The sequence below is a fragment of the Triturus cristatus genome, chromosome 2_1 (assembly GCF_964204655.1).
Source record: "Triturus cristatus chromosome 2_1, aTriCri1.1, whole genome shotgun sequence".
Lineage (NCBI taxonomy): Eukaryota > Metazoa > Chordata > Amphibia > Caudata > Salamandridae > Triturus > Triturus cristatus.
The window spans coordinates 547,103,741-547,119,165 of record NC_140581.1 but is presented as its reverse complement, the minus strand read 5'-3'; the positions used below and the strand labels follow the sequence as shown (position 1 = coordinate 547,119,165).

General features: G+C 43.1%; 1 protein-coding gene across 2 annotated transcripts in view; it reads right to left on the bottom strand.

Annotated features, from left to right (window-relative positions):
• Positions 1-15,425, bottom strand: part of RASA1 (RAS p21 protein activator 1) — a 1,052,852-nt gene that overhangs the window by 772,428 nt on the left and 264,999 nt on the right. For both annotated transcript variants that reach the window (XM_085632428.1, XM_085632429.1), the window contains exon 9: positions 1,066-1,144. In XM_085632428.1, coding sequence (XP_085488554.1) covers positions 1,066-1,144 — 79 coding nt within the window. The remainder of the gene's footprint in view (positions 1-1,065; positions 1,145-15,425) is intronic.

The window sequence follows — 15,425 nt, the reverse complement described above, 5'->3', positions numbered from 1 at the left end:
TGTAGGAGCACTTTAAAAAATATCTCCATGGTGTTTTTCACTCTTTTTTTGTCTTTTGTTCACATGCCAGCTTTCTTGTGAAAATATTAATACGACGGTGGGAAGATGTCATGTGCATGGTATGCATTCCCCATTCAGGCAACATTAAATGATGTTGCATTTGCCATGAGATGTCAAACAAAAGGTCCTAAGAGCAACGGAGTGTCAGTCTGCCCTACAGCACTCCATGGGGAGATTGGGAAGTGCTGATCTTTAGCTTAAAGCATCAGAGGGTCATTTTTCACAGAAAGGGCGGAATAGCCTTATTGATCCTACTGTGGCCCTGTAATACCCAGTCTCACACCCCTACAGTTCTTTCTCCGATTATATAACATAGCTGCTTTGCTCACAGTTGACAAGATGAAGCTCAAAATCACAGAATTTAAAACACTTGACACGAAGGACATTGGAAAACACAGGGTACATAAAGAATTATCACTGATGTTTGAAACCTCACTCAAAGACCAGGACGTAGCCACCACAAGGGATTCTTTAATGATAGACTAGAGATGGAGTTCACCCTCTAGTACAATGAGATGAACATTTGTGGCCTTGGTGGAAGAGCTACTGCAGATCCTAGCATCGTGAAATAGCTTGTGCCAAGCAGGAATATTCTAAACCCGACTATCAAATGGCAAAAATACTATATGGTCCTTGAGAAGTATAAATCTATTTGTTAAGACCTTTGGGTTTTAGAATGTAGATAAGAACCCTTTTAATTCATATTCTATAATTGTTTCAAGAACCAGTCCATAAACTAGTTAACTCAGTATCAAAACGTTTCGTGCAGACACTGGCGCACTGCAGAAAAATAATGGTTTTCAAACTCTGCAAGAATGATACAGTTAGTTTTGAACCTTCAAATCATCTGATTAAATTGGCTTAAACATGTTCTATTAAAAATACAATGAAGGGCTGGAAATAAAAATTTAAATCAAGTGAATTTCATCTAATCAAGTTGACTCTGCTAATTATTTAAGAATGTTACTTTCATATACATGAGCAAACAGTATTTCATTTAATTACCTGCTTGGGTATGGGATCCTTAAGGAAATATCCTTCTACAATTTGTTCTTTTCTGTAGTGCTCAATGATGTCATCAATACTGTTGTGAAAAAGAAATACTGTTGTGAAAAAGAAAAAAATATCTACTAGCATTATTGAGCAAATCTTGTTCTTTGCAAAAATGTGTCATTTTCCACTGAATGTTACCACAAACATGGGCATTGTACTCTCAGAGTTTAGAGGCTTATAAAAAGGTAGTAATAGTCACACTTTAATTTCATTCATTCCCATCACAATTTATGGAAGTCATCAGAAACTTATATGGAAATGGAAAAAATGGGTCCCCAATACAATTTTCTACAGTTAATTACATAAATAGTCTGAAGTTTCATTTCTTCAAAACGGGATCTTCATTAGACACTTAAACGTTGAAAAATCTCAGCAATGAAGAAAGATACTTAAAAACAGGCACAGTTTCATAATATAATTTGTGTCTAACACAGCGGCAAGGGTAACTTTAGCACCATTTAATAAATAGGCATTACATTTGACTGATGTCTGATGCATCCAGCTAGAGCAATATATTTTTACCTTTTAAAGGGTTAATTAATGGGATCAGAAGAGAGGTGGGTCAACATTAGTTGAGAAGAACTAAAAGTAGCATTTACCATTTTAACTTGCAGAAAGGTTTGTTTACCGCTGCATGAAAAAACAAATATATAATAACAGCAAGCTCAGCTGGTGTAAATTGATTCAGTTTGTTGAGATTTTGTAGTAGTTATTAAGACCAAACCAAAAAAAAGTATTCCAGAATTTTTCACTGTAAATTGAATAGCTTTTCTCACTCATAACATTTGTGCAAGAAATTTGACAGGTGTGATACCACCCTGAATATGTGCTCTAATATGAATGAATTCATCTCAAGCATTGCCTCACTGATTCAAGTGAAGACCTCCAAGCTAAGATTAACCTGATGCTGAATTCAACCAAGCCAAAGCAGCATTGTTGCCTCCCCGTGTCTACTTTCCCAAGACAATGAGGCCCTAGACTTAACAAGCCTTCTTTCTACGTTGTTGCAGTCCCTAGTGTCGTATCTCCCTAATTAATGTGTCAGCAAACAGACCGATTCAGCTCTAACCCCATTAACAATGATTACCCAATAAGGTATTATTCCACTTCTGTTCATGGTCCTCCATTAAAATAACCGTAATCTGTCAACCAAAAGCTGTAGACCCTTTGACAGAGAAAATGGCTGAATGTGTATATTTCGACTTTAGGTTCCCAGTGATACAATCAATTGGTTTCAGCTCGAGCTAGCTCTCTGTAGTCAGTGCCCTCTAAGTCAAGATTCCCTGGAGGGGATGAAATAACTTCACTATCTCCATACATAGTCATATAAACAGAGACAGGAGTTTCAAAGGCAGAGATGGGCTCTGTCACAAAGACTGCCTTCATTAAGAAAATGTTCTAAAATATTTCACGGAGCCCGCAGTTGACTTGTCTCAAGTTTTATCCACAGCTGAGTAATTCAAACACCATGTTTAACAATTCATGCCTGGGGGAATTCACGGACAACAATTTCCTTTTTGATAGTATCCCTTCTAATAGGTATCCAGCTTTTATCTTTGAAGGGAAAATATAGCATTGGGTATAAAATATCTTCTATGCTCTTGGTGAAGCATCTCAGATAAACATTAGCTGTGTCAAAGGCAAGCTCCTTCACTCTGAAATTACTGGTCATTTCCAGTGGGTTGCGAGTGGGGGATGCAGAGTCCTGACACTAAGGGAATAAAGAACAATGGATCCTAGTTGAATAATTAAGCTATACAATCTATAAATGTTGAGTGAAGAAATTAAAAGTTTAACACAATTTGTCAATCAATAATATGAATTATCGACTATCATGCAAGCAAAAGAATAAGAGAGAATAGTCAGAGCAAACTGAAGAAAACATTTAATTCATCATGACAGTGCTCAAGTGATCATACAGCGCTGAAGAATATAAGAGAACATATAGGCAATCAAAATATAATTGGAGTTTATTGTTTTTACAGAGTAGATCATTGACATCAAAAAGATATGGAAGTGCTACTTCATCTTTGCATCTGCTTAGATCAATGTTTTTCTGGACACACTAGTTGCAGAACCTCTTTTATGTGATAGTATAAGATGTTCTGGTGTATGGATATTGCACCTTTTTCACAATGCTCTTGCAATATTCACGAGAAATGTATACGTCCATATTGCAAGACCTACAGTACAAACATCCGCTCGCTCCTCGACCGGGTCAAGACCACAGCCCTCCTCCTACTGGACCTCTCGGCCGCTTGCAACACAGTCTCCCACTGCACCCTAATCACAAGACTCCACGGCGCCGGTATCCGCAACAAGGCACTGGACTGAAACCACTCCTCCCACAACAGCCAGACAAAGCTTTAGACTACCCTTGTTCCTCTCAGAACCTAAATATATGCTGCGGAGTGCCCCAGGGTTCCTCCCTGAGTCCTACCTTCTTCAACGTCTAAATGGTCCCCCTCGCAGACATCGTCAGAAGCCATGGACTAAACATTGTCTCCTATGCCAACAACACCCAGCTTATCCGCTCCCTCACCAACTAACCCACACCCACCATAAACAACTTTCACAGAGGAATGAAGGCAATGGCCACCTGGATGAAAGACATCTGCCTCAAGCTCAACTCTGACAAGACTGAAGTATTCATCCTGGACCCCACCCTTTTAGCCTGGGACAACTCCTGGTGACCAGCCGCTCTGGGACCCCCCCCCCCCTTGTACCCCTACGGACCATGCATGCAACCATGGCATCATAATGGACTCATTGCTGACAATGAACCGCCAAATCAACGCCTGCTTCTACACACTCCGCCTGCTTCGAAAGACCCTCACAAGGATCCCCACAGAAGCCAGAAAGACTCGCACCCACACACTCATCACCAGCAGACTCTACTATGGCAGCGCACTCTAAACCGGCGTTACCCAGAAACAGTTCAAGTAACTAAAGAACATTTGAAAAGCCCCTGCCAGACTGATCCTCGACATCCCCCGCCGCAGCCACATCACGCTACACCTCCAACACCTCCACTGGCTTCCAGTAAACAAGAGAATCACCTTCAAGCTCCTCACACATGCCTACAAAGCTCTCCACAACATAGGACCAGCATACCTGAACCACCACCTAGCCTTCCACGTAACCGCCAGAAAACTCTGTTCCGCCGAACACGCCATTGACTCCGTCCCAGGATCAACAAGACCAGAACCAGTGGAAGATCATTCTCCTATCTCGCCGCCAAGACCTGGAACACTCCGCCCCTCCACCTCAGGCAATCCGTGTCACTGACCCAATTCAAGAAGGACCTCAGGACCTGGCTCTTCAAATGATCCTCCATACCCAGAGGGAACATCAGCCCCCGCTCCCAGCACCTTGAGACCCTCACAGGTGAGTAGTCCTGCTTTAGGCAGATCTGCGTCTTCTGCCCACTCTGCACCCGCTGCCCATGGCTGAAGTCTGAGAGGCTCACCTGTGCCGTGAAGTCTCCCTGACGATCCTGACCTCATGTCCAACGTTGGCTGACCTTTCCTGCCCCTCACGACAGCGCCTGCAGTGTGAATCCAGGGGCTCCAGTGACCGGTTCTGGTATGAAGACTCCAATGTCGAAAGGCACCCTTGCACCCAAAGCCCCTGGGCCTTGGTGAGCTGAATTGACTGTGCCCCTACATCCCAACTTACCTCTGCTGTCGCTGGTCTTCCTCTTGCAGCTTCCGGTGCCACGCCTGCAGCCTCTTTCCTGTCAGAAGAACACTTATTGAAAAGAATTGGGCGCCAGACGTTGAAGTTGCAACTGCCCGCCCCTGTGCCGCTGGTGGTGTATGTTTGCTGCTGCTTTGTGGCCCCGTGCTTGTGCTAACTGCCAAAGCTTGGCCCCTGCAACCAACTGATTTGCTTAACTGCAAGCAGTGTGGCTCCAGGAAAGCCCGTCTCCTTTAGAAAGCATTGGGTCTAACTCAGATTTTTACCTCTGCACCCGGCTCCCCTGTGCCGCTGATGGTGAAGTTTTGGTACTTTTATATAACACCTAGTTATCCGCGGGTCTAACATGCTACACCGGAACCTTAAAGATCTAGAACACGGGCATATGAACTCTCAATCATGCATTAAGGAGATCCTTTAATAACTTACATGAACGCTGACCGCTGACCCCTGCTGACCTGTGGCTCCGAAGACTGAGATTGTAAGTTACATACTTACCAGTTTAAACCGTAATATTGTTTTTCTCATAGGATAACATTGGACTGTGTGAAAAAGTTTGTGTCGATTTTTCAAAGAGATAAGTATTTTTTATTAAAAACGTACTTACCCGATTACAAAAGACCTTGCTCTAAAAATTAAGTACAAACAAAGTATAATTTTATTAAATTGGACTGTTCTCCTTCGTGAGTCGTGTGTCCATTATTGATCACTGTTGTGCAATAATTGTCTTACACTCCTCTGTGTTAGGTTTAAGGCTGCTTACCCACACTACCATTAATAGAGCACTTTGGGTTTTACATTGGGCCCTATACACTTTTGGGGAGCCCCTGGACGTAGTGCACAGTATTACCAACTAATGTTAAGATCATATACAGAGCCAGCTTCCTAGGGACCTAAGAGACAGATTTGGGCATTCCCCTAGAGCAGAGGTCTTCAAACATTTTGAGGCCAAGCCCCCCGGCAATACACAACTAATTTTCGCAACAGCAAAACAACATTAGCAGTGTTTTGTATAGTTAAGACTTGTGAGTTGTAAGTCTGGCCCACAACCACTGAGCTCTTGCAACGCCCTTTGATGGGAAGGATGTTACTTACCCAGTAAGCATCTGTTCTTGGCATGTAGAGCTGTAGATTCACATGCTTTGCATACTCCTGCCATCTAGTGTTGGGTCAGGATGTTTGCAAGTTGTTTTTCTCCAGGTGATAGTGTGCATGGGCATCGGCTCCATTGTTAGATTGTTTTCCCGCAGAGGGTGAGAGTGGAGTTCTTAAAGGTAGAATAGACATGTCCTTGCGTATGTGTGCAGAGTAAGAAAACAGCAACAGGAATAGGTACCCAGGGAGGCAGGTGGGTGCATGTGAATCTACAGCTCTACATGCCAGGAACAGATGCTTACTGGGTAACTAACATTATCAGTTTGAGGCATGTGAGCTGTAGATCACATGCTTTGCATAGACTATACATCAGTAACTCCCAAAGCAGTGGCTAACCTGTAGCTGTTGCAGCTGTTTGAAAAAGTGTTTTAAGTACTGCCTGGCCTACAGTAGCTTGTTGTCTTGCTAACACCTAAAAAATAGTGTATGGTGAATGTGTGCGGTGTAGACCAGGTTGCTGCCTTACAGATGTCAGCTAGGGGAATATTCCCTAAGAAGGCCATAGTAGCCCCCATTTTGCGGATGGAATGCGCTCTAGGGGGATAGGCCATGTTCTTTTCACTTTTAAACAACAAGTTTGGATACATTTCACGATCCATCTTGCAATGCCTGGTTTTGAAATGGGATTGCCCTTGTGTGGTGGGAAAAAGCAACAAAGAGCTGTTTTGTTTTACGAAAATCCTTTGTTCTTTATACATAATATTGTGGAGCTCTTCTAACATCCAGTGTGTGTAGAGCTTGTTCCGCTACAGAATCAGGTTGAGGAAAGAACACGGGTAATTCAACTGATTGACTGATGTGAAAAGTGGAAACTACTTTAGGTAGAAATGTGGGATTGGTTCAAAGAACCACTTTGCCAAGTTGAAAGAAAGGCGCTTGTATAGTTAATGCCTGGAGTTGACCAACTCTCCTTAAGGAAGTGATTGCGATAAGAAAAGCAACTTTGCATGAGAGAAATTGTAGTTGACACTTGTGCATTGGTTCAAAAGGTGGACCCATTATACTGGTAAGGACTATGTTCAAGTTCCATACTGGTGCAGGTGGAGCTCTTGGTGGTATTACTCTTTTTAGTCCTTCTATAAAAGCTTTCATCACTGTTACCTTGAATAAAGGTAAGTGTTGTCTGTTTTATAAGTATGCAGCTACTGCTGCCAGATGCAATCGAATGGATGTGAAGGCCAATCCAGATTGTTGTAAGTGTAAAAGATGATGTTTTGCACTGAAGCATCATGGGGATTGATACTGTTATTGTTACAGTATATAACAAATCATTTCCACTTTTCTGTGTAACAAGCCCTAGTAGTAGGTCTCCTAGCTTGTTTTAGGATGTTCATCCAGTCTGGTGGTAATTGTAAATATAAAGTAGAGGCCAAGTGATCAATAACCTGGACACAAGCATGCACAGCATAAACATTATACTTCAATTGCATCAAAGTTAACCAAATTTAACTTGACTGTTCTGATAGTATTTAATCTCATACTATTTTCTTCATCCAATAATCATCAACAAAACAATATTCAATTCATTATACATGTCACATTTTCAATCATAAGATGTATTTAACAATTCGATTTCCAAATTATGAATGCTTGAGAGTCTTCGCCCAATGCATTTCGGGACGGAAAAGTACCTTCGTCAGGGGCAACACCTGTCAAAAAACATACATATACATAATATCAACTTCAGAAGCTTATTTGTGGTCGAATTACACAACAGTACTCATGTTGAGTCAGAGAGTTATTATGTCACCCTCATAGCGAGTCCAGTTCCATGTATTTGTTAAAGCCACACTTCCATAGTCATGAATCAAAATGCACAATCTATAGTCCAAAGATCTTCCGTCACCGTACCCCAAGTGCCAACCACCTATTTGACTCAAAATGCACTCACCTTTTGTGCATTCCTCAAGCAGCCTGAACGTTAAAAAACCGCTGAGCCGGTTGTGCTCTACCTGTGTGTGCGAGATGAGACATCTTAGTCACATTCCTAAACTACGCGGCTATATGATATGTACACCTCTCACCACCATGTTAAGGACATCATACCTGTAAGCTTTCAGGATCGTTAAAAATCTCCTCTTGTATCGGTGACAATATCGTAACACCAGTCACCACCATGAAAATGTCAGTTACCAACACTGAAGAGCCGTGAAACAAAGCAACCTCGGAACTGTGCTGTGCAACTCCTCTCCTATCTGTAACAATACAGACACCTCAGTTACCAAAACTGAAACACCGTAAGATAACGAAGCTTCCACAATGTGATCTCCCACAACACCGTACCTAATTAACTCGATAACGGTCTGCCAAAACTCCGTCACGGTGACTCCACCTAACGCCTTCTTCCGGAATGCGAAATATACGAACAGACTGCGTGTTATCGTGAGACAATCCTCGATCAGAAAGGCCACCGCCATCTTAGTGTGTCAAATATCCAATGCGTATAAGCAACTCTACGTACCAGACATGCCATGAAAGAAACAACAGCTGAAAACCATTGTCAATAATCACCGGTTGATCAGTCACGTAAGGTGTCAGTCATGAGTATAAAACATTCCTCCGAATTATTGTCTTTTGCACCACTGTACGCTACAGATGTATATGATTACAACATATGTACAGCATTACGTTTTCATAATATGATATCAAATATCGCATAACCTGACCTCAGCTCGAGTTCCAACATTCTATTGAACACTACTTCTATTAATGTGCACTGTCAGTATCTATTGTCTCTGGGGTTTTTTTTTTTGTAGAAAAAGCATGACATCTCAAATTTATCATTGAGGCCTGTCGGTACGAGTGAATGTAATTTTTTTATCCAATAGGCTTCCCTTTGTAAAAGTCTCTTGGCATTGTCAATGCCCTCCTTCTTCGGTGTTTGCTCTATAATCTGGAATTTTAATTGTGCTATGCTGTGTCGATGTTCTTCCCAATGTCTTGCAACACTTGAGTTCTGATTTTTATTCCTTATCGTGCTTTTATGTTTGGATAATCTGGTTTTTATCTTCCTTTCTGTTTTTCCTACATATAGTAGTCCGCAGGGACATTTAATACTGTTCACTACATTAGAGGAGCTACAATCTGTAGAATGCATCAATTTAATCTGTTCTCCTGTCAAAAAATGGGTAAGTATATCTCCTGGTATAACATTCTTGCAATGGATGCAATTATGGCATTTAGTGGTACCACTAAACTACATAGGTTTTTTGAGTTTGTCTTTTGATAAAATCTCTTTCAAATTCTTCCCTCGAGTAAACGCAGATAATGGTTTGTTACGAAATAATCCATGGAACTCTTCTTCTAACTGTTCCCATCGTTTGGATATAATCCTTTTAATCTGACTTGATACAGTAGAGTATTTAGATATGAACACAATCTTATTACACTCTTGCTTAGTTTGTTTAGTCAGTAAATTCTCCTGTGGCCTTGACAAAGTTCTTTTTTATGTTCAAATAACTCTATCGGGTATCCTCTATCCATGTAGTTTCCTTCTTGTATGCTGATGGTTTTTTCGCAAATCGTTGTTTCTGAAGTTATATTATGAAAATGTAAGGCTGTACATATGTTGTAATCATATACATCTGTAGCGTACAGTGGTTGAAAAGACAATCATTCGGAGGAATGTTTTATAATCATGACTGACACCTTATGTGACTGATCAACCGGTGATTATTGACAATGGTTTTGAGCTGTTGATCCTTTCATGGCACGTCGGGTACGTAGAGTTGCTTATACGCATTTAGGAATTGGATAGTTGACACTCTAAGATGGCGGCGGCCTTTCTGATGGAGGGTTGTCTCGGGATAACACGCAGTCTGTTCGTATATTTCGCATTCCGGAAGAAGGCGTTAGGTGGAGTCACCATGACGGAGTTTTGGCAGACCGGTATCGAGTTAATTAGGTAAGGTGTTGTGGGAGATCACATTGTGGAAGCTCCGTTATCTTACGGTGTTTCAATTTTGGTAACTGAGGTGACTGTATTGTTACAGATGGAGATGTGTTGCACAGCACAGTTCGGAGGTTGCTTCGTTTCACGACTCTTCAGTGTTGGTAACTGGCGTTTTCATGGTGGTGACTGGTGTTAAGACATTGTCACCGATACGAGAGGAGATTTTTAACGATCCTGAAAGCTCACAGGTATGATGTCCTTAACATGGTGGTGAGAGGTATACATATCATGTAGCCGCGTGGTTTAGGAATGTGACTAAGATGTCTCATCTCACACACACAGGTAGAGCACAACCGGCTCAGCGGTTGTTTAACGTTCAGGCTGCTTGAGGAATGCACAAAAGATTGTGCATTTTGAGTTCAAATAGGTGGCTGGGTACGGTGACGGAAGATCTTTGGAATATAGATTGTGCAGTTTGAGTCAGGACTATGGAAGTGTGGCTTTAACAAAGACATGGAACTGGACTCACTATGAGGGTAACATAATAACTCTCTGACTCAACAGGAGTACTGTTGTGTAATTTGACCATAAATAAGCTTTAGAAGTTGATATTATGTATATATATATATGTTTTTTGACAGGTGTTGCCCCTGACGAAGGGACTTTTCCATCCCGAAATGCATTGGGCGAAGACTCTCAAGCATTCATAATTTGGAAATCGAATTGTTAAATACATCTTATGATTGAAAATGTGACTTGTATAATGAATTGAATATTGTTTTGTTGATGATTATTGGATGAAGAAAATAGTATGGGATTAAATACTATCAGAACAGTCAAGTTCAATTTGGTTAATTTTTGATGCAATTGAAGTATATCGTTTATGCTGTGCATGCATGTGTCCAGGTTATTAATCAATTGGCCTCTACTTAATATGTACTACGTGCTTGGCAGGCATAAGACAAGCATTGCACGCTAATGGTTTTAGTTAAGTAATAAGACTTATTCTGAAAGTTTGACGAGATAAAAGGTGTGCTGAATTCCCCCCATTTTATTAGGTAATTGTAAATAGCCAAATTGCCAGGTTGAGTTCCTTGAGATTTGGATGCCTCATTTCTCTATGGTTCCGAGTGGCGAGACTGGAGTTGAAATGCAGCATTTGATGTTCTGTTTTGAGTTCTAACAGGGTGGTGAACTAAGGTTGGCGTGCCCATGTGGGAGCTATAAGAGCCAGTTTGAGGGACGTTTGTCTGAGCTTCCGAACTACCAGCAGAATGAGTGGGAGTGGCTGGAAAGCGTAAGCAAATATCCCTGACCAGTTCATCCATACAGCACTGCCTTTGGAGAGCTGGTGTGGGAATCTGGAAGCAACGCATCGACATTTTGCGTTTTGAGCTGTGGCAAACAGGTCTACATGTTGAAATTTCCATTCCTGAAAATAGGGAAATAGAACCTGGGGATGAAGTTCCCACTCGTTGATTTACTGCCTCTGTCTGCTGAGAAGGTCTGCAATCTGATTGTTTACTCCTGGGAGATGTCCTGCTAGGAGATACATTTTGTGATGTATGGCCCATTTCCAAATGGCTTGTGCTAGGCATGACAGTTGGAGAGTGTGTGTCCCCCCCTATTTTTGTATATAATACAGAACTGTCATGTTGTCTGTGCGGCTAGGACGGTTTTGCCTGTTAGGTGAGGTTGAAAGGCTTTGAGTGCTAGAAACACTGCTAGTCGCTCCAGGTGATTTATATGGAGGCTCTTGTATTTTAGAGTCCACAATCCTTGGACTGTGTGAGTTTGTAGGTGAGCGCCCCAACCAGTGAGCGATGAATCTGCTGTTAGCACGGTCTGTGGAATAGAGTAGAGAGAGGGCTGCCCTTTGGATACATTTTGTGGGTTCCACCACTGCAGAGAGCGATGGGTGCAGCCATCTACCAACACTAGATCGTTTAACTGACCCTGCAATTGGTTCCACTAACTCGCTAAGCATTCTTGAAGGGGACGCATGTGAAGTCTTGCGTGGGGAATAACTAAAATGCAAGACGCCATCATTCCTAGAAGTTGCATGAATACTTTTGCTGGTAATGACTGGTTTGGTTGAAATTAAGTGAGAATGGACTGAATATTGTGAATCCTGGCTGCATTGGAGGACGCTAGAGCTTTGTGAGCGTTTATTATGGCTCCCAGATACGTTTGTGTGTTGGAAGGCTGTAGATGAGACTTTAATGCATTTACTGTAAGCCCTAGCTGGTGAAGTAAGTGAATAGTAGCTTGAGTGTGTTGGAGACATTTGGTAATTGTTGGCTTTGATGAGCCAGTCGTCCAGGTATGGGAAGACGTGAATGTTTGTCTTCTTAGATGTGCTGCAACTACTGCCAGACATTTGGCGAATACTCTGGGAGCAGTGGTGACTCCAAATGGATGAACTTTGACTTGGTAATGATGCCCTGCTATGATGAATTTGAGGTATTTGCGGTAAGCGGGATGAATTGGAATGTGGAAATACGCGTCCTAAGTCTAGAGTGAACATAAAATCGCCCTGTTGTAAAAGTGGGAGCACTTGTTGAAGTGTTACCATGTGAAAATGCTCTGACAGTATGTAGAGGTTTAGTTCTCTAAGGTCTAGAATAGGTCTGAGGGAGCCATCCTTTTTTGGTATGAGAAAGTACAGGGAGTACACACCTGTTCCTTGATGTTGTAACAGCACAGGTTCTATGGCTCCTTTGGACAGGAGAGACTGGACCTCTTGCTGAGGTATATGTAAATGTACTGCTGACAGTTGGTGAGAACATGCCGGAATGTTTGTAGGATTGGTGGTCAGCTCCAGGCAATAACCATGTTGGATAATTCCTAGCACCCATTTGTCTGTAGTTATGGACAACCAGATGGTGAGGAATTGCGAAAGACGTCCCCCGACAGGTGTTAGATGATCGGGGGGGGGGAAGTGTAGGTAAGTCACGGTTTGCTAGGAGAGGGGGAGGTATGTGGTGTAGAACCTCTACCTCTACCCTTGCCATTGTTACCTCTGTACCCTCCTCTGAAGAAGCCTCTGGAAGAGGAGGATTGATTGTTGCCTTTGTAAGGTGCAGCAGTACTGTCTGAAGATATGATTTTGGACCCCCCTACGACAGAAGGAGCGACGTAAGGAGCCACAATTAGAAAGAGACTGTAAGGTTCCCATAGAATAGATTTATCTACTTCCATATCCTTTTTCATCGTTTCTAAGGACATATCTACTAAAAGTCCAAAGAGATGTTCTTTATCGAATGGTGTATTTAAAATGGATTGCAGGACTTCAGGTTTGAATCCAGAGATCCTTAACCATGCAGGTCTCCTCAATAGCACGCTAGTACTGATTGCTTTAGCTGCAGTGTAAACAGTGTCTAAAGCACACCTAATGTACAAGTTACTTACCTTCGGTAACGATGTAACTGGTAGAGACGTTTCTAGCCGCAGATTCCTGAACGTAGAATTATCCCCAGGCGCGAGACTGGACCCGGAAAGCTTTCTTGCCCAGTATCTCTGCATGCCGGGGGCGGTACCAGGCGACTCCGCCCCAACATCCTCCGCGGGCGTGGCATCAGCGAGGTTACATAAGCCCCACCCCGGCGCGCAGACGTCAGTTTGCTCCGGAGAACTTTTCCACGTCATAACGCGGAGCCATCACAACAAAACTGAGGAGAGCATGGGAACAATGTGCGAAAAAACCAGAGAAACAAAAATAGAGAGAAACAAAAGGTAAGAAACATCACCATGTGGCACCAAGGCACCAGAGGGCGACAAAGGCAGGCCAGAGGAGGAAAAGAGAAGAGCACCACTCTGAGGAACAACCGTGCAAGCCAAGGCAAACGCAGCAGGTGGCAATAAAGCAACAGAAGGCCAGAGCAGCGAAGCCATCGCAAGAAAGGCGAAAGCACCACTACTTGGAACCACCTCACAATCCAAGGCGAGAGCCATCCTGGAGGCACACGCATGTGAAAGCGCAGTGACAGAAAGAGAGCCTGCAACCACAACTACAAAGGGAAGGGCCACAAGGCCAGAGCAGAGGAGCAACAGCGACCCATCCCCAGACTACACCGCCAAGGATGGCCCTACCTCCTGAAAGGAGTAGGGAGGACAAAGGGCAGGTAAGCGATCCGCAGACCACACTGCGAAGGAGGGCCATAACCCCCCAAAGGAGTAGGAGGTCAAAGGACAGGCAACAAAAAAACAACGAAGAAGACCGGTGGGAAGCAGAAACTCTAACAGCAAAGGGAAAGAGCAAAAGTAGGCCCTCACACTGGAAGAAACCAGCTGGAGGGATGCCTGACCAGAAGAAACCGAAGAGGACACCCACAGAAGACAAGCCACCCAGAGGGAGGCGAGTGCAGAAACCCAAGCAGAGGGTCCTCGCAGAACGGGGAGGAAGGGCGGGTCGTGAAGGAATCTGTGGCTAGAATAGTCTCTACCAGATGGAATATGCTACTTACCAGTATGCATCTGTTCTTGGCATGTAGAGCTGCAGAGCCACACACTTAGGATAGTAGATCGCCATCTGGTGTTGGGCTCGGATGCTTGCAGGTTGTTGTTGTCTTCGGAAGAAGTCTTTGGTCACGAGATAGGTGACTCCTCCCTGGGACTACAGTGCGCATGGGCATCCACTCCATCCTCAGATTGTTTTTCGCCATGATGGGAAATGATGGAGTTTGTAAAAAGAGAGAGATGTCCATGTGTAATGTCTAAGTAAGACGATGCTGGAACAGATACAGGTCCCGGGGAGGTGGGTGGGCGTGTGTGGCTCTGCAGCTCTACATGCCAAGAACAGATGCATACTGGTAAGTAGCATATTCCGTTCGAGGCATATGAGCTGCAGATCACACTCTTATGATACACTATATAGCAGTGTCTTCCCTAGCGGTGGTCACCTGTATCGGTTGCAGCAGTTTGGAATAAGGTTTTAAGGACAGCCTGACCTACAGAAGCTTGTTGTTTTGCTTGCACGTCAACACAGTAGTGTTTAGTGAAGGTGTGTGTTGTAGAGCATGTGGCTGCCTTACAAATATCTTCTAAGGGAATGTTTCCTAAGAATGCCATGGAAGCCCCTATTTTGCGTGTGGAATGCGCTCTAGGGGGAACCGTTAGTGTGCGTTTAGCCTTGTGGTAGCATATTTGGATACATTTAACTATCCACCTGGCTATCCCGGATTTGGAAATGGGGCTGCCTTTATGTGGTGGAAAGAAAGCAACAAACAATTGTTTGGTTTTGCGGAATGATTTGATTCGGTCAATGTAGTAAAGCAGGGCTCTTTTAACGTCTAATGTATGAAGAGCTCTTTCAGCTACTGAGTCCGGATTTGGGAAGAACACTGGTAGGTCAACTGATTGGTTAAGATGGAACGGAGATATGACTTTTGGCAGGAATTTGGGATTTCTTCTAAGAACCACTTTGCTGCGGTGTAATTGTAGGAATGGTTCTTGTATGGTTAAAGCCTGGATTTCACTTACCCTTCTAAGGGATGTGATAGCAATAAGGAAAGCCACTTTCCATGTGAGGAACTGCAGTTCGCATTTATGCATGGGTTCAAATGGG